This window comes from Montipora foliosa, chromosome 1, assembly GCF_036669935.1.
Source record: "Montipora foliosa isolate CH-2021 chromosome 1, ASM3666993v2, whole genome shotgun sequence".
Lineage (NCBI taxonomy): Eukaryota > Metazoa > Cnidaria > Anthozoa > Scleractinia > Acroporidae > Montipora > Montipora foliosa.
Genome location: NC_090869.1, coordinates 23,072,304 through 23,094,803, shown reverse-complemented (window position 1 = coordinate 23,094,803; position 22,500 = coordinate 23,072,304). Strand labels below are relative to the sequence as shown.

Here is a 22,500-nt window from a genome sequence, read left to right as displayed (position 1 = left end):
CTTTTCGGGCCTTTTGCGGGTGTCAAAATTCCCTCTTCATCTCAAGAAACCAGAGGGTTTAAGTCCGCGTCAAACTTAACAGTTATTCTGCTTCTTGTTACCTTGAAAACATCTTCGAAGATCAGCTTTCCAAAACAAGCGAATGGCAGTTTCACAAATGGCTTTTCGGGCCCGAAAAGGTTTTCGGCGGGTCCTTCGAGAAACGGGCCCCTGGTCTGAAGGGATGACCGGGTGATAAAATCGATGTTTTGTGTATTTGCCAGTAACTGATATCTTGCATGCCACTTATAAGCAATAAAATAGTCATTTGAACAACTAATTTAATTTGAGCTTAGGTTTTTTTTTGCCTTTTTTATAAGATTTTTCATTTTACTTCTGACGGTGTACTCGAGTTCTCACGGTTCATCAAGGTACGAAAAAATGAAACTAATTTAACTCCTGCATGGTAATTTCAGTTTCTTTGACTGCGAAGAAAAATCAATATGAACAAATTCTGCTTTATGAACTATAGTTCCACTGGTAACTGTACCTTATTATTCTGAGCCCGTGAGCAGGCTTCTTTTTTCAAAAAAATCATTAGAGCACGGAAAACTCTTAGCTTTTATTTCTTAAAGTGACAGTGTAAGTCTCTCCCTGGAAGGCGTCAGAGTGCGGCGGCCAAAACGAGTCTGCATAATAAGGAAGGTCAAACCCACATGAATCAGGAACCCAAGATGCATAGTCGACCCAAGCTCGTGCAGATAGAGAACACTTGACCGTTGGGCGTCTTTGATCTTCATTCTACAACAGGAAAGAGAGGTTTTATATCAAACAATTTCTTCGAAGCAGACCCTTAGAAGGAAAAGAAGAAGAAGAAGGGCAACGGTATCTTTCATTTGTGCCGACTACTGAACCTGCTGTTTCACACCTACAAGTTTAAATTTTGGTCCGCGGATTTTTCCATTTTGAGGTCAGTTTTTTGCGGTTTTTCGGTGTAATGTCCATACGGCTTTGGGACACTGTTTGCTGTTTCTAGTACTGTATGTCCTATGTCCCTCCGCTCCTCAAGCTGGAGTGGATTTCTGTCATCCCCAGTGCTTCCCCTATTATGATCAAGTGACGTTTTGCCAGCAGAAGTTAGAGGTGGAGAGCGAGAGAGAAAGAACAGCGGTATGCGCTCAGTTGTCTAGCATTGCACAAACAGGAGTCGTAGAGTTCAAGCTCATTTTGCCAGTCCCTCCCATTAAAGAAAGCAAGTAAAATGGTATCCACGTTATGAGAAAACTAAGAAAATTCCTAGACCCATTAGAAATAACGATGACACGTGGATAGATGGATGAATTGAATTGAAAAATTAAATTAAGAAAAGCATTGAAATTAAAGATGTCAAAATCCTGAAACCATTAGAGAATATTATGACAAGTGGATGGATGGATAGAAAATGGACGGGTGATCATTTCTTGGTCATGGATTGACAGATGTATTGTTTGTTTCTTTGTTTGATTGGTTGGTTGATTAATTGATTGACTGACTGATTGACCCATTGGATGGGTCAAGTTATGCATATAGAGTGTTTTCACGTGACGTCACGGCGGCCACGTTGATGGTCCAAAACAATGGAACGACGGCCATGTTGGAGTACCTAACTAATCCTCCGAGAATTGAGCTCTATTATCATGCAAATTAAACCTTTTCTTTTGTTTCCATTAAAAACAAGCGACTTTTGAAACATTAAGCTATAAAAACTTGCCAGAAAACGTTTCTTAAAAACATTTGAGAAATTTCGTGAAAATGGTTAAAAATACACGGCTAAACAATACACGACGTTCTCGGACGTCATTATCAAGTGAAAAAGAGACAGTGTGAATTTTCTATAAATACAAGAAAAAACAATAGTTCATTAAGAAAAAAACTTGAGCTAACATAAAAAAATGCTACAAGCTAAACAAAGAGATTAGCACTGATGGAATCACTCTGAGTATTAAGGCTAGGCCTCGGCAGTCAAATTTCCCGTGGCACTTCTTAAGAACACAAAATTGGTCCTCATTAAGAAGATTTTTGTCACCATGGGCTTCCAAAAGGTGTTTACCGATAGCCGAATACTTGTGCTCAACAATGCGTTGATAACTTTATACACGGCGTTTTTCAAGTGGATTCTCTCAATACGAACATTTCCTTTGAGCTTCTTTGGGGAGCAGCTAAGTTCCCTGTTGGTTAACTGGCTGGAACCTAGTGTGGCTGGTTGATAGAAAGGTAGGAGGGTTGATTGGTTGATAGATTAATTGACTGAGTTACTGACTCCAGTGCTCACAATACCTGAAATAAGGATCAAGAGGACCGATTTGCTGATCCACCAAACAGGCGGCAAAATCTGCTATGATCCCAAACATCAGTACTGGCACCAGGAAGTGGTTAACCCTCACCTCCGGGTTTCTGCGAGGTAAGGCTCGCGGATTCAATTTCAGGAATAAATACATCAGGAAAAGTGTGGTGAGCCCTCGCATAATCAATTCTGCCCCTGCCCAGCGGTAGTTATGATGAGCATTCCTACCAAAAGCCCAGTATTCGGCAAGAGCTGCTTTGATCATCAAACTTGAGAAACCGGTGGCGCCGAAGAAACACACCTTTAAGAAAGGAAACGAAAGAATCATTTTCACATTCTTTGACACGCCCTTTTGGGGTTCAAATTAAATTAAATTATTTTTCTTTTAAACAAACTATTGCTGCGAAAGAGATAATTGGCTCCGATATGAAAAAAAGAGAGAACGTGATCCGCGCACGTTAAACAATTGCTTCTTATAAACAACTAAAAAATTCAGGTGGCTTTAATGGCATTCTGACCCATGACCTCTGCGATGAGGGTGCAATGCTCTACCAACTGAGCTTGGAAGCCATTCAGTTGGAAGCAGGTCAATTTGATGGAGTCATTTGTTCCCCTGATGGAATCGAGTCTCCGTTATCTTGTTGTGTTTAGGTTGAATGAAATCTATGTGAAACGTCTGATTGTGATTTCAAACGAAAATGAAAATTGATTGGGGATGGGAGCCTAGAGATAAATCTCTATTGATAACGACAGCGCCAACTCCGGATGTTACAAGATTCGTTCACATGCCTCGATGTTTTAAAAAGACGAATTTCTCTCTCTCAACCTAAACAAGGAGCTTTTAATCAGCAACGATGACAGCGACTCGAACAAAAAAATAAAAGAGGAAGAAATTGAAAACGCGATTATTTGCAATACTGTAACTGTTTCGCGCCTCGCGTTATTAAAACCAATTGACTGTTCAGTGCAAGGCAAATCTAACCTCGCAATCGTACTCCATCCAGTCAAAAAGAATTGTCTAGTACTCGAACCTCTTTAGGCTTAGCTACATAATTCCCGAAAAATTGTCTTTCCCATACAGTAGTTCTAAAATTATTTTAGAAATGCCTGAAATTCTCCAAAAACTCTCTAAAAGTCCCGAAAATTCTTATAAATTTCGTTTCTTATAGTGCAAAGTCTGCCATATTTGCTATCAAGCAAAGATCCGGATTCCGAAACTACGGTGAGAAACCGCTGCTTAGATGCACTGTAAGACCCCTTTTGGTAAATAACAGCTTATAAAGAATGGATATGAACGGACTGACTCCTCTCCTTAAAAATACGTTTTGTCAAAGTTTTTGCGGGTGAAAAGTTTCCAACATGTCAGGTGAAAGTTCAAATTGCTCTAAAATTCTCGAAATTGTCAATTTTTTTCTAAAATTCCCGAGAGTTTCTAAAATTCCCAAAAGAAATTCCTGAATTATGTAGATAAGCCTACACCTCTTGTTACGGTAATTCTCGCATCAACATCGCTTTCAAATACTGCATGTAATTTGCATCCTGTACATAGTTTCCTTGATGATGCAGTCATAACTAGTCCGAAACGTCGTATTTTATCGTTCTTTTTTACAATTTCACACCTGAATTAAACAAATCTCTTTAAATAAGAGCCTAAACGCTTTTGGCGAAATACTGTCTGTACTGTGACAACTGGACTTGTAAGAAAGCCATTTCAGTAAATGAAAGATTGTGTGCTGTATGCCCAAAGTGCTCGGTGAAAACGGTTTATTAATCACAATGATATTTTAGGTTAGGTTTGGCACCTGTTTCAACTATAGCTTATGAAAAGTTTTTCAGTCTAAAACACATTCAAATTTGTGATCAACAAAGTGCATGCCCATTTTAAAACAGTCAGCCCTAATAATTGCGGTGGGTTGCTCTACTTCAATATGTTAAAAATAAAGTAGAAAATAAACTTGTCTGGTTTGTCGGTGTTCTAAACTATTGCAAATTAAGAATGAACGATAATGGCAAATTCAGAAGCCCAGAACGGCTTGATTTTGCCTCGCGATTCTACGGTTGTTCCTATAGTTTTTTCTGTCTCCGTATGCGAGGACCATGAGAATGTGGAATCTTGATGAGGATTGGTTCTCAAATTAAAGGCTTCAAAACTGTTTTATCAAAGTGACAGAATTTATTTCCGGCTCTTACCATTATCTTAACACCCATTGATTCCTTATCTCGTTTGTCATAATGAAAGCTGTTCCTGAGTAACAGTACCACTCCACTGGCAAGTATGGTAAGTGAGCCAAGAAAGGTAGCTACTGCGCGTGTGTAATCTGTAAGGTGGAGCTTGTGAACATAGAAAAGCGCGCAAATGAAGGGGACAAGCAAGCAAGAAAAACCAACGATAAAACCAATGTTCCTGTTCAGCCGGTCTACTGACATGAAGGGTCTTTCGATTTCGTTTTCTTCTTCGTCGAGCGTGTCCACATTTTCCGTTTCGGGTTGAACCTGAAATGAATGCTCCAGAAACAAAAGTGAGCACAATAGACGATAGTCTATCAATAACGCTTCGTAAAGCTTGAACAAGAAACCAAACCATTGGCCATAAAATTCTTTTGCTCCTTTCATATCAACGCCTGATTCCAGGTTTACCTGCGAGTCCACCCAATCAACGAAGTTGTAAAACGCCAGCACCTTGAAATAAAAGCTTGCGTTTTTTTTGAAAGCTTCGCGGACTTTGAAGTCCCTCAGCCAAACGTAAACTGTGACTTGAATAACCTTTTGAACTATGAAAACCGATTCGTTCACAACAAGTAAACGCCATGAAATTCCCTTGATTTTCTTTCGCGACTCATTTTCCTGGATCAGAATCAACAACTCGGTCGCACAGAGCGGTAGTGTGATGATTGTGAGAAGGAGCCCCATAGATGGTTGATGCTGACCAAGAGTGTGTTGATCCGTGTCGCTGCCAGGTTTCTCAAAGAACAACACTGCCCCTAGCAAGACCAGAACCACTCCGACAAGAAACACGGAGATTATCCGATGATAGCACATTACATCAAGATTCCCGTGCCACGTGTTGAATACATTCACTGTGGTGATAATTCCACCTACGAGAAAGAAAATGTAGATGGCAGGCGAGGAGAAGAGCTTCGAAACCGACTTGAACCAAACACCAAGAACAATAAACACCAAAACAAGAACATAACACAACACCGAGAACGACGCAGTGATGACTTCAGAAGCGAACGCCGTAGTCGAGTTCAAGCTCCCATTGTTGGTAGCCTGAAACGCGATGCTCAAAGATTTCGCAGCCATGTTGATTTACCCGAATCCGCCTCAGTGGAAACTCCTTCTAGCCAAAGTTTTGATTCCTTCTGATCTCAGTTGTGAAACGAATAATTTAAAAAACAAAATGAGATAGCGAAACTTTAATTTAAAGTGTCGTATGCGCAAGCATTTCATAACGCCGATGGGAGTGCACTCGTCGCCTCCTTCAGAGCGATATTAAAATTAAATTCTCAGCCCAAGTTAGTTGTTAAAATAGTCCACTCATGGCTGGGAATCGAGAAAGGCTAGAGTTTCAAAGAAGTCTCCTTTCTACTAACGCCCATCCCAAGTTGACAAAGTTGTTAAGTCGAGTGAGACTCGGTTAGACCCTTGATTGGCTCAATGGTGTGAACGAGCGCTTCTTTACAACCCGTGTTAAATTGGTTGTTAGCCCTCCCTAACCAACGCTCTCTCTTTCTCCCCTTCTGGTTTACTTGACTGAAATAGTCCGCTTTCTCCCGTTTCAATAACCAACTAACATTTCCGAATTCCACTTCGAGCGAAAGACTGCTGTCATTTCAGTTTGAGACATATTTAGCGTTGTCACAATCTGTGCTCAATTGTTGAAATCTCGATTAAGCTAATCCTGAATTTCCGGAAACTTAAATTGCAGTTTATTTTCTGATGAGAAGAAAAGTTTCCACAAGATTTTTGGTATTCCATTTTTGACACAGATTTTTGTTCTCGTATAGAATAAAATCACGATGTCCAGGCTTTTTTGACGTGCAAAATTCAAACCCTGGGTTGGTATTTTATCGCGGATTAGTGCTAATCGGCTTCTGAATAACTGGACCCTGGTGACGACCGGATAATAACAACAACCACAATGTTGATGAAGAGGACGGTGGACGGTGGACGGTAGTTTCAAAACCAATACGAGAATTATTCGCAGAACACTGAGCTGCTTCCTCGAAATGTCGAGCACCAATCTCCGATTACTAAATGATGAAATGTATATACTCTTTATTTCAAAATAGATCTTTCTCAATTCTGTTTCCTTGAGAAGACATACAAAAAGTACAAATTGTTTAGAATCACTGAACTAAAGGGATAACAATTATCATAGTACGAAAATAACGTCTTAAAATACAAAAGATCGAAAGTTGTAGGCTGTAAACACCGAAAGGCGGAAACAAGATCTCATTTGCTAGGAACGACCCAACTGCGGAATCCTACTCACTGACCTTTGTCTCAGAGCTGATTATTTTCAGAGTAGTTACTTCATTGGCTTCTGTTTAATTCATGCACCCATGACGTAAATAGAGACATAGCGCGTTGATTGGCTGTCTTTTAATTTATGCAATATAACGCGATAAAAGCCATTGTTATACCTCCCAACTCAAATACGTTTTCTGATTGGAGGAGAACGTGTCACGTGTCATTGGTCAAAACTTCATGACGCCCCAGGGCGAACAAAACTTCATGACGCCCTAGGACAACAACAACTTGAACTTTCGACTCACACGTGATTAGGTCGTGCACCTTTGAAACGGCGGCAAATCTGTACGCCAGCCGACGTCAAGCAAATAATTTTTATCTGTGTATTGTTCTATTTTGAGTTGGAAGGTATAACAAAACACTTAATGACTGGCCCCTCGGGAAACAGTGAGTTTTGTTTCCCCTCGACCTCAATGTTTCCCTCGGCTTCGCCTCGGGGAACATTGAGGGTCTCGGGCAAACAAAACTCACTGTTTCCCTTGGGGCCAGTCATTAAGTGCTTACTGCTCGTTGACTGGATGACAGGTACAATACCTTGACAAGAAAGCTATTCCAAATACAAAAATTTGGTTTTGTAAAACGAGCTGGCAAAGGGAAATTAATTAAACACCGTAAGAAAGATCTTTAGCCCTTCGTCAGCGCGTTTGCCGTACGCGCTAGCAAGGGGCTGAGGCTCTAAAAACAAATTTTCAAATTTTGCTCTGAATATAGACTATGGGCTCCGTGTCATGAACACCCGCTAGAAGATGTTTTTTGCAGGGGTAGAGGGTTCGAAAAACAAAACAACAACAACAACAAATTGCACTTGAATTTACAGGTATGGCCAAACGGAACGAGAAATTACTCAAATGTATACCTGTATATCTGAACTAATTATCTCTACGCACTAAATATATAAAATATATAAGGTAAATATATAAAAATATCATGTTACTTGTTGCTTAAAAAATACGAATTATAGATTACGAATATTTTTTTCTCTATCTTGGGATAAATAAACTAAACACAAAAACTCATCAATCAACTGTGGAAAAGTCCCAAATGGCCATGAATTCTTCGGCGAATTCGAGCAAAAACAAAGGGCTTAGCGACTCCTTCTATGATGTATCATCGTGTTAATAGGTTTGCGACAACTAGGAATCCGTACAATTATGCAATAAAACACTTCTTGACAGAAAAACCCGTCCGTAGCAATTCTAAGCCAGGGAGGAATAAGTTGCGATTATACGAGGACCGTCTCTCGTTTGCTATGACAGTTGGCAGCCATTTTGGAAGATTGGCGTACTAATACTGAAGAAGTAGACAATTCTTCCTGTCAATGGTCGCCTATTCTTCTCTAGGAGGTGTTCTCTCGCTACATCTGTAAACCGGTCCTAGCTGATAATTTTTATTGGGATCAGAACACTTCCCAGCTCTTCGGTTCCTTAGGCTTTCGCTTGGGTGGTTTGAAAGTGAGGTCTTGTTGCCTGACTCGCTCGCGAGCGCGCTCCAGTTCAGGAATGGTCAGCGGATGCTCTAGTACGGTTCTTAACAGCTTGGCAAAGAACGGTATGTAAGACATGAAACCAATAAAGTCAATAAACCCTGCAAACAAAAGACATTATGATCCTTTTATTTTAATTTATTTTCATAAAATAAGCTGAGTTTCACGTCCCTTAAACTCATTCACGGTTAGACTATGTTGAGAATTTTGTCTACTGTGGCTGAAGGCTTAACCAGAATAAAACCTGAAATAATTCACGGTCGCAAGTTGCTTACATAGACCACTTTCATAAATGGCGACCAACTTTACTTTCTTTTGTATTTATGTTAATTAGACCTACTGCTCTCGTTTTAAAAAAAAATATTGTTTTCAAATTTGCTCGTCGTAGCGAGATTAGTAGGGTTTATTAGCATTAAAACAAAAGAATAATTTATTTGGCCGCCATTATGAAAGAGGTCTATGGTAAGTACGCCATGTTGAATGCGCTTACCAAACTCATCACGTGCTCCTTCAAGCACCTCCTTTGCCGTTTGTAAATCCGCCCCTGTTTCCGTTTCCATAGCAGCAGACACCATCACCAGCAACTCTCCAGCGTCTAGTCTGTTATCATCATCTTCATCGACTGTTTTAAACATTTCCTAAAAAAGGGAGATAAATGTTTAAAGTAAGAAGGACCATTTTGGGCCCAAAAATAATATCCATCAAAAGTAACCCACGAGATAAAGTGCAGCCAAATTCTACTACTTTGAAGAAAATGTCGATCTTATTTAGCAACCAAATTAATACAGAACCCGCTTGTGCTCTTTCATGGCAACCCTGTATTGAGGCACTTGCAATGGTATTTCCAACCGAACTTATTTTTTCCAGGCAAGGTAATGTCACTCACGCAAGAGCTCTTTAACCATCTCACTCACTTTAAAGAAAATTTCCATTGATACTAAAAATACTTTTAAAAAAATTTCCATTGATACTAAAAATAACTTTAACTTGCGGAAACGTCTGCAATCAAATTTGTCTATAAAAAATTTCCCCAAAAAATGTTCGTATCAGAAAAAAAGGATTAAAATAGAATATTTTTGCCTTCAAATTTCGCACGCGCCGCCATCATGAAGAAGGGTGACGCCTTTTTTTTTTTGTCCGAGTGAAAGTTCCCTTTCCCTGAGCGGAAGTCATCTTGTGTCGTATGAAGATGACTTCCGTTCAGGTTGTTGTTACGTCAGTCACTGCCAACAACCCTTTTCAGGACTCCTTCCCTTAACAACTTGGAGAAATTGAATGGAGACTTTGCGAGTAGCCGACAATAACTGACTATGTTGTTTCATGCTTTGCTTTAGCCATAGCTTTGCTATCACTTTGACCATAGCCAAGAAATTAAGATTACCGTCCGGACGGCCTCGTAAAATAGCAAATAAACCCACAGCTAAATAAAGTATTCTATTTCACAACACTCCCATTCATACTCAGTTGAAACAAGGTATGGGAATAATGATTGACCAGCGGCCTAAGCCAAGCTGGAACAGCTTGGCTTAGGGAGGGGCAGTAGCGGTGCGGCCCGAGCGATGGGGTTAGAGGGTGGGCCGTTCCCTTCCCCTCGTTCCGCTGGAAAACTGAGTGTGAGTGGAGTTGACAGTCCGCTCGCTATTTATAACACTGCTCTTGCGTAATCATCGCGAAATATTCCCACTTGGCCTAATTGGCTGCATTGTTAAAGCATGTTTCAAATTTGCTTATGATTAGGAGTATTATGAATAGGAGCTACGTAGGTTGCGGGTTCGAAGCAGGAATATGACTACATTTTATTATATAGATACTGATGAAATGCTAGGATTTTCCTTTTAACGAAACAATCATATCTTCTCGAGCTCCGCGCGAAGTGAAGGTATTATTTTTATTTTTCACATGTGAGGATAAAGTTGTAGTGCAGCTTTTCTCCGCCGAGAGTAGGGCCTGGGAACAAGGTTGAAGTGTCGTCGTAGCAACTAACAGGAATGGCCAATAAAAAGCGAACTTCCCCTTCACTGTACGATAGTTTTGCATTTTTAAGGCTCAATTTGACAATATAATGATTTGTTTTTCATAACTTTCATATCTTGTTTCATGTTCCACAACAACGGATATTTGGCGGTTGGTGACCACTTTTTCACCATTTCGGAAATGGATCAAACAGTTTGATTTTAATCTGGACATTTTGTCAGTATTCTATAAAATAAAGGCTCACTCGTAGGACGCAGTCGACGATAATATTCGTATCCCCCGCCCAGGAATATAACATCCTCCATGTACGAGTGACAAAAATTGTTTTACCCAGCAATGTGAATGTGTACCTTGAAGATGACAATGTGTTGGGCTAAATATTCCAGATCCAGGGCCAAGGATGCATCTTCGGACTCAGTTCTGAAAGTAACAACAGACAAAAGCAACAACTAATCAAGGCCAAGTCAAATCAAGGTATCAGACCCAGTTGAAAAGAACATTTGATTCAAAGAAGGACGCGTATTTGCCCCTTTATACGGTTAATGAAGTTTTCCTTAAGACCCTCACAGATGGAGGACTACCGGAGCAATTGTGGGAAAAAAACTCTTGGAGCAGGGTCAAGAACCAGCACAACTTATCTCACTAGTGGTAACAACTAGGATATGAACGTTGTTCACATTAGTGGTAGGCACGTGGTCTCGCCATTGCGTCATCCCTACTCTTCAAAAAACTACATCACGGTATATTCCCAGTTGTTCTTCCACCTAAGTATTACCCTCGCCCACTGCAAAGGACTTAAACTTCGGTGAACAGACAAGCTTTATTTTAACACAATAATAATCGAAGCTACACAACTCGTGGGGTCCTTCTTGAACAAATATTAGCGAGTTTGACGAAGCTAAGAGAACGCATCCTAATCGTATCAGTCTTTTGTGATGTCTCTCGGGTATCGATTGCGATGCTATATGATTTCAGCGTTTGGAATTGAACGCACCTCCCTAATGGTTGATTATCGCTAATTTACGTCGTAAATTGTATACCAGAGGAAAAAAAAATTAAAAAGCTGATTGGAAATCTATGACCAACATTCAGCAGTATAAACAGAGGGGAACCGGTATTTTCCTGTTCGGCAATCTGAAGTAAACTCTTACTTGGTTCCAGCAATTCGATCATTCAGAGCGCAAATGGCAGTAAACTCTCTTTTGTCAACAGTCTTGTCTTTGTTCAGGTCAAATACCTGGAAAAATGACCACGATCCAATTAACTTCCGAAGAGGTCACTGTTTTAGAGTTGGGCATAACTTGGGGACAGGACGCAGATTAAAGAAGAGCAATGAAATTGAGTTTAATTAAATGTTGGTTCTTGAGGAGCAGGAAAAACTTGGAGTACCCAGGGGGGAGAAAAAAATCACCCCGAATGGAGTCGAGAAGTAACAAACTCAACCCTTCCCAGATATGTCCTCTTCTAGAGGTTAAGGGAATGTGTATCGTTGAAAGAGTGGTTGTTAACCAAAACAAGACTCTTCACAATTTTAATAGAAAATGGCGCGCATAGATCTTTTTGCAGATACGGCGACCATCTAGATTTCTATTGTTTCAAATAGCTATTATGGGATGCCCAGGACACAAATACATATTAATTTGCCCCCCGAGCATCCCATAATGTCTTTCGAAACAATAGTATCTGCAAAAAGGTATATATGAGTCCTGTTCCCTTAACAGCCTATTAGTAATATTGCATGAATGTACATAATTTCCATGGTTAAGCATTTCACTTTCCACTATTTATGCCTATAGTGGTAGTTTATGTTCAATTTGTACTAATAAATAAGAGATATATCGCTGCAAATTGAACGCGGCTTTCACCCTTCCAAAGAACAGAAAAGGGGCTTAAATAAATTTTAAATCACGAGCTTCACAACTATACCTGAACAAAGTGCTTTATATCGTTTCTCGAAACGGAGGGCTGCATTCTCAGTTTGAGTTCCTCCAGGGTTACACTTCCGTTCTTGTCTTTGTCCACCTCATCGAACAGAAATCCAAACACGTGTCTTTGTTTATCATTGATGATACCGTAACGTGCATCCTGGAAGTTTAAAAATCGAATGAATTGATTATCACTGGTATACTAGGATCTTCGGAGAGAGGGTAGATTGCAAGATTCCAGGATCAACAAGGAGTACATATGACGTCACGGTAGCCGCGGGGATTTGGTGTCTTCTCACCATCAAGCTTCGAAATCAAGCTAAGCGTTTACGGAATACGGAAAACGTTCGACTAAAATTTGCTCTTTCCGATCAAACCCGAAGAAACTTATTTGATGACAGCATTTTTATATACCTTTTGCTTGTTAATCCGCAGAGTTTACTAGCAAGTAGCAAAAGGATAGAACTAAGATAGAACCGTTGAAGGTAAGGTCAGGGAAGCGAAATCTAATAATTTTCTGCTTCTTTTACTGCGCCTTTCAATAACATGCGGACTCTTAAAGGGCCCACAGACGGATTTTTCGCGCGTTGCTAAGGAAGTGAAATGTTACTTCCGGTAACTGACGTCATCATATCATGAGCTGACAAGAAAACCCACTCATAAGCAAAAGTCACCGAACAAACTGTTGTTTCCATCAAACGTTTTTCCTCGCCCTTCCTCGCGCTCGTTCTCAGATCAACTGCGCATGCGTAAACGAACTGTCTTCCGGTTTCAGAAAAAAGCTAAATTTCCGGCGGTTTTAAATTGAGTTATTATTTTTTTTACATGGCACGTTTCACCCCCAAATACTGAATATAGCTAAGCATTGCTTTTTAAAATCATCTTTTTTGGAAAAGTTATGGGTATTTCAGTATCGTTTATGTCTTTAAAAAGAACATTTTTCAAAATAAAAAGAAAACCATGCTTGGCTGGATGCAAAAACGAATACAAATTATCGAACCATCGATTAAATACCAAAATTGCGTAGCACGGAGACAAATTTAGAGTTTTCTGTTATAGGTCACGTGACCATGGGCGTGGTATGATGACGTCATATTTAGGGTCACTGGCTTACAAAAGTTGGAAACTGACCAAAATAATGCCAAATTTTCTCAAATTTCTTAACTATTACGTCCTTAGCAACGCACCCAAAAAAATACGTCAGTGGGCCCTTAATTCAAAGGTCAACCGACAAATGCGTTTTTCGCTACCGTCAATCAAATGTTCGGCGGCTCCTCCGAGCTTCCGACTACTGTCGAGCGCGCAGTAATCAAATCACATCGTTGAGCCCAGTTCAGTCAACATAGGATTCGGAAGCTGGGAGGAGCCATCGAACATTTGATTGACGGTAACGAAAAACGCATTTGTCGGTTGAACTTTGAATTAAGAGTCCGCATGTTACTGAAAGGCGCAGTAACATGGCCCAAAAGCATTAACAGTCTCCATGACTGTCTGTCAACGCTACATGACTTTCTTTTGGGCCATGCCAAACCGACCACGAAATGGAGGCTTCTGATTAGTAGATTCAAAGTTTTAACGAGATACATCGCTTTCTGATTGGTGGCTCCCAATTCTCACAGTTCAGAACGAAGAAGTTGGGCGTTTGCCGACAACGGTGAAATGCAAAACCATAACCTTGCTTCCTCAGTTTACGGTACCTAAAATCAGTTTGAAAAGATGGCTTTTTGCACTTGTGACTTACAGGCGTTAGAACGTCGTCATCATCTTGAGAATCCTTGACTTCCGTAATCTCCGTCAAAAATGCCCTTGAAAATAAAAAGATTGCAGCCCGTATTATTTGGTGTAATTATAAGTTCCGCAGAAGTTTGCTGCATTATTGCTCATTACGGATCCAGAGTCTTATCACTGCTTTTTGCGCCAATTTTCGGGGCTTACGAAGACGACGTCAAAGGTATCGAAAACGCTAGTAAAAAAAACAAGTCTAAAGCAATCTTAGACACATTACAGCAATTTGAGAAAGTGAACAAAGCGGATTGAAACAAAAAAATGGGCGTAATACGCTTTGATTTAATTCGTCAGAAACAGCCCTTGTCACCTTACACCAAGCCCCATCGCCGCGGCAAATTTCCCTTCACTTCAAAGAAAATTAAAAGAAACAAACTAAGAAAAAATATTAACAAAAAGTAAGACAAAAAAGGAAAAAAAAATGTAAAAGAAAAACTGGAGGAAAAAAAGAGTCCGAAAATTTCAAGACCCGAACTCGGGTTCTTAGCCCTCACCCCAAACACAACCCTAACCCGAACCCTAACTCATATGACCAGCGAGACACAACTCCCAGTAACTGCAACCTTTTGAGTTCTTAGACCTAATGAGTGTAATTCAGAGCTAAAAAATGGCATCGACCGTTTCAAATGGCAACGATCGTTCTGAGAAATGGCAACGACCGTTTCAAATGGCAACGACCGTTTACGAAAGGGAAATTTGCATCGCCGCAATTAACCACAACTGTGGCAGATTTCAATCCCTATCTGTTTGACTAATACAAGAGAGATTTAGCATCACGACAGCCTGTAATTTGCGTTTTGCCAAAAACCAAGACATTTGCCTTTTTGTGTTTAGCTCATCCCTTACATCCTATGTGTACCTGTCTGTAAGCCAGGTAATCACTGACTTGCATTTTTTTTTAAAACCGAAATTTCGCAAACTGAAAATCTTGATAGACCCGAGGGTTGTCGCACTATGAAAACACCAACATATTTTGTTAAGAGGGGCAAGTCTGTCCCAAACGTCAACCAAGAGCTGGGACAACAGAGTACTTTTTGAATAGCCGTTACATCAGTTATTTCCACACCGGGTAGAAAAAGAAACTAAAATTTTACAAGTGTTCAAGGGTAGTTTTTTTAAAAAGTTGTCTTTTGCTAGTGAAGACGACTGAATGCCCGATTGGTTGCGAGCCACCTATGATAGCATCCTGGCTTACAGTTAACAACTAGTCTGGAATGCCCATGTCATTTAACAGAACGGGAACGTCAGTGGCAACGTGGCGCGCAGCAAAACTACCGATGAGAATTTAGAATAGAGAAGAAAAGAGTGGAGTCTACTCTATTCTGAATTCTCATTGGTGTTTTTTCTGCGCGCGCCGTCGCCGCTGACGTTCCCGTTCTGTTGCTAAATCAGCCTAATTATTCCTTGAGCACGCGTTATAACCAGTCTCATATCCAATACGCGCAAACGGAATAATTCCTTTATTAAAATTTTCGTTAAATTCTGAACTATGTTGTCTCAGTTTTTACAACACGACCGACGCAATTAGATGCAAACAGCGCAATGTGCAAATCCAAATGCGTAGCAATTCGTCAAAGCGCGGGAAAAATCGCGCGCGCAAGTCGCGTTTGGTTTTGGTTTTCCTCCTCATTGATTGATAAACTGGCGCGAGATTTTTAAATCAATCTGTCAATCACTTAGCCTAGCAACTGCAACCGTGTAATTACTTTCGACAGTCACTTGAAAACTGCTCTAAGCGAAATTTCATGCTTTTATAACATAACAAGTAACAGCCAAACCCTTTGCTGTTTCAAGTAGTAAGCGCAATGCTTAATCTCTCTAATTTTTGCTGTCCACCCACAAGGGCAAATATATTCGTCACATAAAAATTGCTCGCGTGGGCGGGGCTTTCCTTTTGATTACTCACGAGGAAAACTTTTCTCCAGACTTCTTTGTTTTTTCCGAGGTGGTTGACATAAAAATCCTAAAAAGAAAGAGAAGGCTATCACTAATCCAAAATTAAAAAACATAAGAAAAAAAACACATCAGGAAATGAGGAGTCATGTTAGTGACAAACGATTTACTTAATACTGTCATATCAACACTTTAAGCATAGACGAGGATAAAACGTTTTAAGACGCATCAGCTTTCGATTCCGTCACGTGACAAAACGTCGTGAGTGATCGCTGGGAGCTCGTAACTGGCGTTCCGGTTCCGGGGGGTGGGTGGGGGGAGTATTTGTCGTTAAACTCGCCTGTTTGGTGGTGGTTTCCCGGGCTGGTATCTGGTGTCTATCGGCACTCTTTTTATTCCAAGCCACTCGTCTAAGTATTTATTCCTCTTTTCCTCTTTAGGTTCGCCAAGATCATTTGCCTCGACATTCGTCTCTTCTTCGCCTTGCTCATTCTTTGTCGTTTTTCGTCTTCCTTTCCTAAATTTCTGAGTTTCGGTCGTTGCACTTTCCTCCTTAAATCGTATTTTCCCCTTCTTAACACTTTTGTTAGCCGTACTTCCTGTCATCTTGGAAGCATGGGGATGTTTACTTCTGTCTTCCCTGCTGCTGTTGTTTGAATTTCCTTCTGAAACGTCGACATCTCCGGATTTTCCCGCGTTCAGCACGAGAGCTTTACGGGCCTCAAATTCTTCACGCCTTCCTTTGATTGACACGCTGTCAAACTCATCAACTGAACTCACGTCAGAGGATTCCTCTGCCCACTTTCCATCAGTATCAGCGCTTTCAAGATCAGTGACAGATGACAGTGCCTAGAGGTTAAAAAACAGCAAGGGTTTGACCGGTTCCAAAAATACACACTGTCGAAATGTCGAAAACAGTTTATGCCACACAAGTGAAAGGTGCTGATTGGTTGAAGGAGCCGTGTCACAAAATTGAGCCAAATATAAACGAAACATACCTACTTAAAACACAGAAGGCTGCGGTTTGAATGAAACAGCAAATACAAAAAAAAAAGGCAGTTATGGGTGAAATCGAAGAACTCAAGATTAAAATGGCTTGTAACTGGGGTTTTTGAAAACTGTTTAGACTAACAGTTTTTTTTTAATGTTTCTCTTTTGTTTGTTTGTAACTTAAATTACAGCAAGTTTCAATCGAGTGTCGTAAAACCAAAACCAAAGTAATTACTTTGGCCAATCAAAAAGGACGGAGACAATCCAGTAAATCAATCAAAACTCTAAGTAATTACACGGTGCCGACTCAAAGCGCGGGAAAAATGTGCACGCGTGAGCCACGATTGGTTTTGGTTTCACTTCTGATTGGTTGAAAAAGCGCAGCGAGAAATTTGAACCAATCACTGAGTAAAGTAATCATAAACCAAAGCAATTCGCTAATTACTTCCGACACTCAATTGAAAACCGCTCTATGTAAAAATAAATGTATACGTCTGAAGTGCAGGTTATGGACGAAATTGTGCAGTGAAATTTCTCGCACTTAGAGCTCTGCAGAATTCAAGCAATAATATTGTCGTTTAGAGACATCTGAAAAATTCCGGTGGCTTCAACTTGATTCAAACCTATGACTTCTGCAGATGCCGATGCAACTGATTCTCTACCAACTGAGCTATGCAGCCAGACATTGGCTTCATAGCACTGTATATACTGCAACAGTTATTCATCAAGTGAAACTTCTGACACATTGACATCAATACTATTTTCAAATAATTATAATTGTAAAATCATTGTTTTATGGAAGCTTATGATAATCATCTACCTGAGAGCTAGATGCCCTGACACTCGCACCTGGAACAGGGGTGCTGAGCTGGCCACTTGGGCTGTCTCGAGGATTTCTGGCAGCAAAGCTACAACAGAAGTAAATCAGTCACTAGGGATATACCAGCAGCTCTGAGATGATGCAAGAATTAACCAATCCAGGGGACCAATAATTATTCTCTACTACAGGCCATTAAAATTTCATAACACTTAATTTTTGTTGATTAATTATTTCTAAGATAGACAAGTCCTTGGACAAAATGGATGAGAAACTTTTAACTTCCTTGTCCACAGCTTTATGAAGTACTGTAATTCATGTTATTATGGCACAGTTCAATGTTGATACATGGATGGACTGTTTGCGCATTTCCTGAACAACACTGTGTTGGGTGGGGCATAATTCAAATTATTTTCAAGTTATGGTCCAAACGTCCAAAAAATAGGATTCTAAAGGAACAATTTTTCTCCAGGATTGAAGAGATAATATTATTATGAAAGTTGATTTTTAACATTGTCTGCTTGCAGGGTCATACTGTGAGCTCCAGCTCCTAGTTTTTCTCCAGTTCAATTAATTGATGAATGTGAAACATAAATTAAACTGGGAAAAAAATGTAGGGCCTGTAACCAACAGAACAGACCTTGGACTCGGATAGCAGTCCCTACTATGTCAGTTGAGTAGAGCATCTGTTTAAGGAGTCAATCATGTTTTGTCCCTTGGGGAGTCCACTTCCCCAAGCCTCTCTTGATAATTTGTCTTGATTTTGCATTACAAAACATGATTCAGTAGAAAGGGTGCAGCTTAACAGATGTGGCAGAGACTGCTCAGAGTATAACGCAATAAAAATATCTCAACTAACTTTGCATCTTTGCCAGCCTTGTAATCCGAAAGTTGCTTCTGTTGTGCCAGTAGTCTTAGTTGCAAAAGATCTGTGTTGTCCACATCGTATCTAGACAGAAGTAGTCATTAAAACATAGCCTATAGCATATTTAATAAAAGATATCATTTAAGACTTCCAAATGAGTTCAAAAAATGGAGGGATGGTTTAGATGTTCAATAAACTTTCTTTAGCAATTAGAAAGTTTATATTAGTGGTCTGACTTTTTTTATTCACAGACTGATAACGGTGGTTTGTGTCTATCACAATTAAAAAACCTTCTATCCAAGCTATTAGGAAGTTTCAAGGATAAGAGAGTAGGGTTTTGGGGATCTTTATAGGTACACATGATGTGACTACCAAATCCACAAATGGATTTGCAGGTACATGTATCTCTTACTGGTCATTCCAGAATACCCGGCCACGCCTGTTTTCCTGGAGCAGCATCCTTTGAGGAACAAGGCATGTTATGACAATACATGCTTAATATTTGTATGCAAATGTATGCATGCTCTTCCAGAATCTTTAATTTTCTTATGCCACAAGAATACAAGACTTTTTTCAACACTGAACACTAACCTTCCTTGCAAGGGAATTTTTGTTCCTTCCATGTAATACTGTCTGTCGACTCTGTGCCGAAGGATCTGAGAAACAAATTTTAGACCATTCATGATAGACATGTTCATTATCACTATCATTTCAACCAAAAAATATGGAGAAAGTTGCTGATGTTGTGATTGATATGTGTTTTGGACAAGACAGATTGGTGGTTCACCCAAAAACAGCTGCATCATAATGGCTCTTTTTAATCATATAAAACTTCCTATATGCCTATATATGGTTTTGCAATTGAAGGGATGCATGTTTTTATTAAAATTCCTTTTCTGTATTGGCCTTGAAGCGCAATTATTTGAAAAACTACTTAATTAACCCATTGAGCCCTGAGAGTAACACTTAACAGATTTTACTCTGTTTAATGCCAGACAATTTTACTCGGGGGGGGGGGGGCGCCCTAGGGCGTTTGAGGTGTGAATAGGTTAGGGTAGTTGTGATTTCCTGCCTTATAAAATTTGGACAGTTTGATGAGATGAAACGAAGAAGCTATGAAAAAGTCTCTTGCAATTCAATGGTTACGGTGTACTTCCTGAACAAAAGAATTCTTCATTTCATTTTGCTTACATCCGTTAATTGCTGGCAAGCCTTAGCAAGGTGAGCCTATTGTTGATATATTTAGCGTTTCAACAAATCAAAATTTGTGGGATGTAAGATCGGAAGCATGCGCAGTCGATTGTGCTGTTATCATGTCTATAATCCCTGATGACATCCCATGCACGTGGAAGGGAATCTTACAGCCTCACAGCCTTCGAGTCGAGTACTTTTCCAGTGGGTTGTCATTGATCATCATTCAACCGTACATGTTCAGTCTTTTGCAAATGAATCTTGTAAACTTTCTAAGATCTAACTGATTTCCTAATTCCATGAATGTCAATAATTCTCTAGTTTCTCAAACGTTGCCAGAATCAGTTGAAAATGCCGTTCATTCACTGGCAGGTAGTTCGGGTCTTTCCTATGTGTCTAATTTTTTATCGGCTAAACATTATTTCAAAATGGCCTGTTTGAACATTAACAGTCCCGTCAAACATGTTGATGAACTTAGAGTCCTCCTTGCTGAGTTTTCAATTGATATTCTGGCAATTAACGAAACCAAACTTGATGAATCCATAATGTAAAGTTCTGAAAAAAGTTTGAGTGTGCCTGGTTTTGTCGTATTTTCGTAAGACAACCACTTTCTTGTCTTAACTCAGACTAGACTAGTTTAAAAATGGCACAAAAGGAAAGGTTAAGGGGTTCTATGGAATAATTTCCATTCTTTAACAAAGGAAAATGCAACCAAATAATAATTATATTTAGAACTGTGAACCTTGGCTGATTTTGTTTGATTACAAAAATTATAATATAGATCTTACTATTTTCATCTAGATTTCCATTTTCTCTTTTGGTATTAATAAATCTGGTATGGGGGTAAAAGTGAACCAACCTCTGATGTCCTCTTCATTCTCCGACAACGCTCTTTTGCTTGTTCTTCAGAGGTCATCCTGTCTCTTTGACCACTGTACAGCAATCTTGGACAGGCAATTAAATAATCAGTGCAATGACAATTATTACCGGTAGTCTTCTAGAAAGCTCAGAAAGTCCACAAACTTAAGAAAAAAACAGTCACCAAAGTTGAAGAGTACAAAAATGAAAGCACAAAACCTAGAAGTTCAGTACACTGTCAGGTTTGAAAAACATTAATACCATAAGCACGTACATGACCTTGAAGCGTGTAACTTGCCACTCTTTTCCTTGGAACAAAGCTGCCTGGGACTTAATTTATGCCACAAATATGGACAAAAATAAGATCGCAGCTGCGCGCGTGAGAAAATGCACAAGCCATCTTGCATCCAAATAAGGAAATTTTTAAACTAAAAAAAAACCCCAGATCTGGAAGAGAGAACGAATGCTTCAAGGTCATGAGCTTCTGTCAATACTTAATATAATAAAAAACTTGATCATTGGATAAATTAATGCAACTTCTAGTCAAGAGTTTTGGTTGGCTTTACCATAGTTCATATAATTATATGGAGATGGGTTTCGTCTTATGTTTTTGTTCACTGTTTCGGCCCCAATCATGCACAAACCACACCCTTTTCTAAAAGACAGCCAATCAAAAATTGTGATTACCTTATTCAAAACTCAGTTTGAACTGAAGACAAAAGATTGTGCATGGTCTGTGGCTAATATTACCACCACGGTATGTATATGAGCTAATACATAATATTTAATATTTAGTATATGCTAAAACAGTAGAAAGCATTCACAGTGTACTCGGATTGGCTGCCAACTCCGCGCTATACAAGTGCTGTTGACCTCACATGCTATCTATCATGATCTCATATCCATCACCTCAACGTGGAATAATGTTTAATTAGACATTCGTTCCACACTAAGTATGCAATTGAACACAGTAGTTTGTTCACATGTAATTTAAGTTAACATTCACATACTTTTCATTTGTCCAATATCTTGCAGGAGTGCCCTGAAAAAAAGGAAGAGAAAATGAGAAATAAAGAAATGGAAAAAAAAAGTGTAAAGTCAGCTACATGTAATCTTATTTCTAATGTAACTAACCCCTAAAACCTTGGTTAAACCCCTGGTTAAAACACAACAGTATATAAATTAAATTTAAAAAGATGCAACATTCAGTAAATTCAAAATAATATACAGTCATAACATGATAAACCCAAGCATTTTTGCTATAACTTTATCTTTATCCCAAAATTGTATAATTTGGACGGTATGGTTCGTTTTTTAAGGGTGCTTTCCTTTTGTCAGAACTGGCTGGCCAGACACATCAGTTTGCAAAGAAAAAGCAACAATTTAAAGCCCTTGCATTCTTCTGGAGGAGTATACCAGCCCTATATCATACACTAGAAGTATGTTAATTTCAATGCATTGAAGAGTTAGCCCTTCTAAATGCCCAATCTGGCCGGTCAGCTCTGTTGAATGGAAAGCGTCCTTGGTAAGAGAAGGTAGAGAATGAATGATTCATTCGTTTTTGCTTGCAAATTCATCCGCAAATGAAAACCTAATAATTGTAGTCATAATTCTCGCTCTTTTGAAGAGCATGGAAAAAAAGTACTAAAATCAAAGTGCTTCAGAAGAATTTTATTCCTGTTTTGTGCCAATTTTGTCACTGCTGTCATGCTTGCTGTATTATTGTAGAGGGAAAATGAAAAAAGGAGCTTTCCCCAGAAGATTTCTGTGCAGTTTTTGACAACCAGCTGTATAAATGAATTCAAGCTCAAATCCCAGGGGTTCCAGGACTCGAGATCATATAAAAAGGATGGGGGTGCTTGTCAGAAATTTGAAAAGAACCCC

General features: G+C 39.5%; 1 protein-coding gene across 3 annotated transcripts in view; it reads right to left on the bottom strand.

Moving 5' to 3' along the window:
* Positions 1–303: 303 nt before the first annotated feature.
* Positions 304–22,500, bottom strand: part of LOC137993673 (uncharacterized) — a 26,089-nt gene continuing 3,892 nt past the window's right edge. For 2 of the 3 annotated variants that reach the window (XM_068839645.1, XM_068839652.1), the window contains exons 5-19: positions 21,627–21,658; positions 20,618–20,702; positions 19,159–19,223; positions 18,562–18,651; positions 17,706–17,793; positions 16,236–16,744; positions 15,909–15,965; positions 13,959–14,022; positions 12,219–12,377; positions 11,444–11,529; positions 10,643–10,712; positions 8,809–8,956; positions 4,493–8,419; positions 2,296–2,603; positions 304–780 (exon numbers count right to left, since the gene is read on the bottom strand). In XM_068839645.1, the coding sequence (XP_068695746.1) occupies positions 8,232–8,419; positions 8,809–8,956; positions 10,643–10,712; positions 11,444–11,529; positions 12,219–12,377; positions 13,959–14,022; positions 15,909–15,965; positions 16,236–16,744; positions 17,706–17,793; positions 18,562–18,651; positions 19,159–19,223; positions 20,618–20,702; positions 21,627–21,658 (1,641 nt within the window). In that variant the 3' untranslated portion in view covers positions 304–780; positions 2,296–2,603; positions 4,493–8,231. The remainder of the gene's footprint in view (positions 781–2,295; positions 2,604–4,492; positions 8,420–8,808; positions 8,957–10,642; positions 10,713–11,443; positions 11,530–12,218; positions 12,378–13,958; positions 14,023–15,908; positions 15,966–16,235; positions 16,745–17,705; positions 17,794–18,561; positions 18,652–19,158; positions 19,224–20,617; positions 20,703–21,626; positions 21,659–22,500) is intronic. The other variant, XM_068839662.1, reaches the window with a different exon arrangement.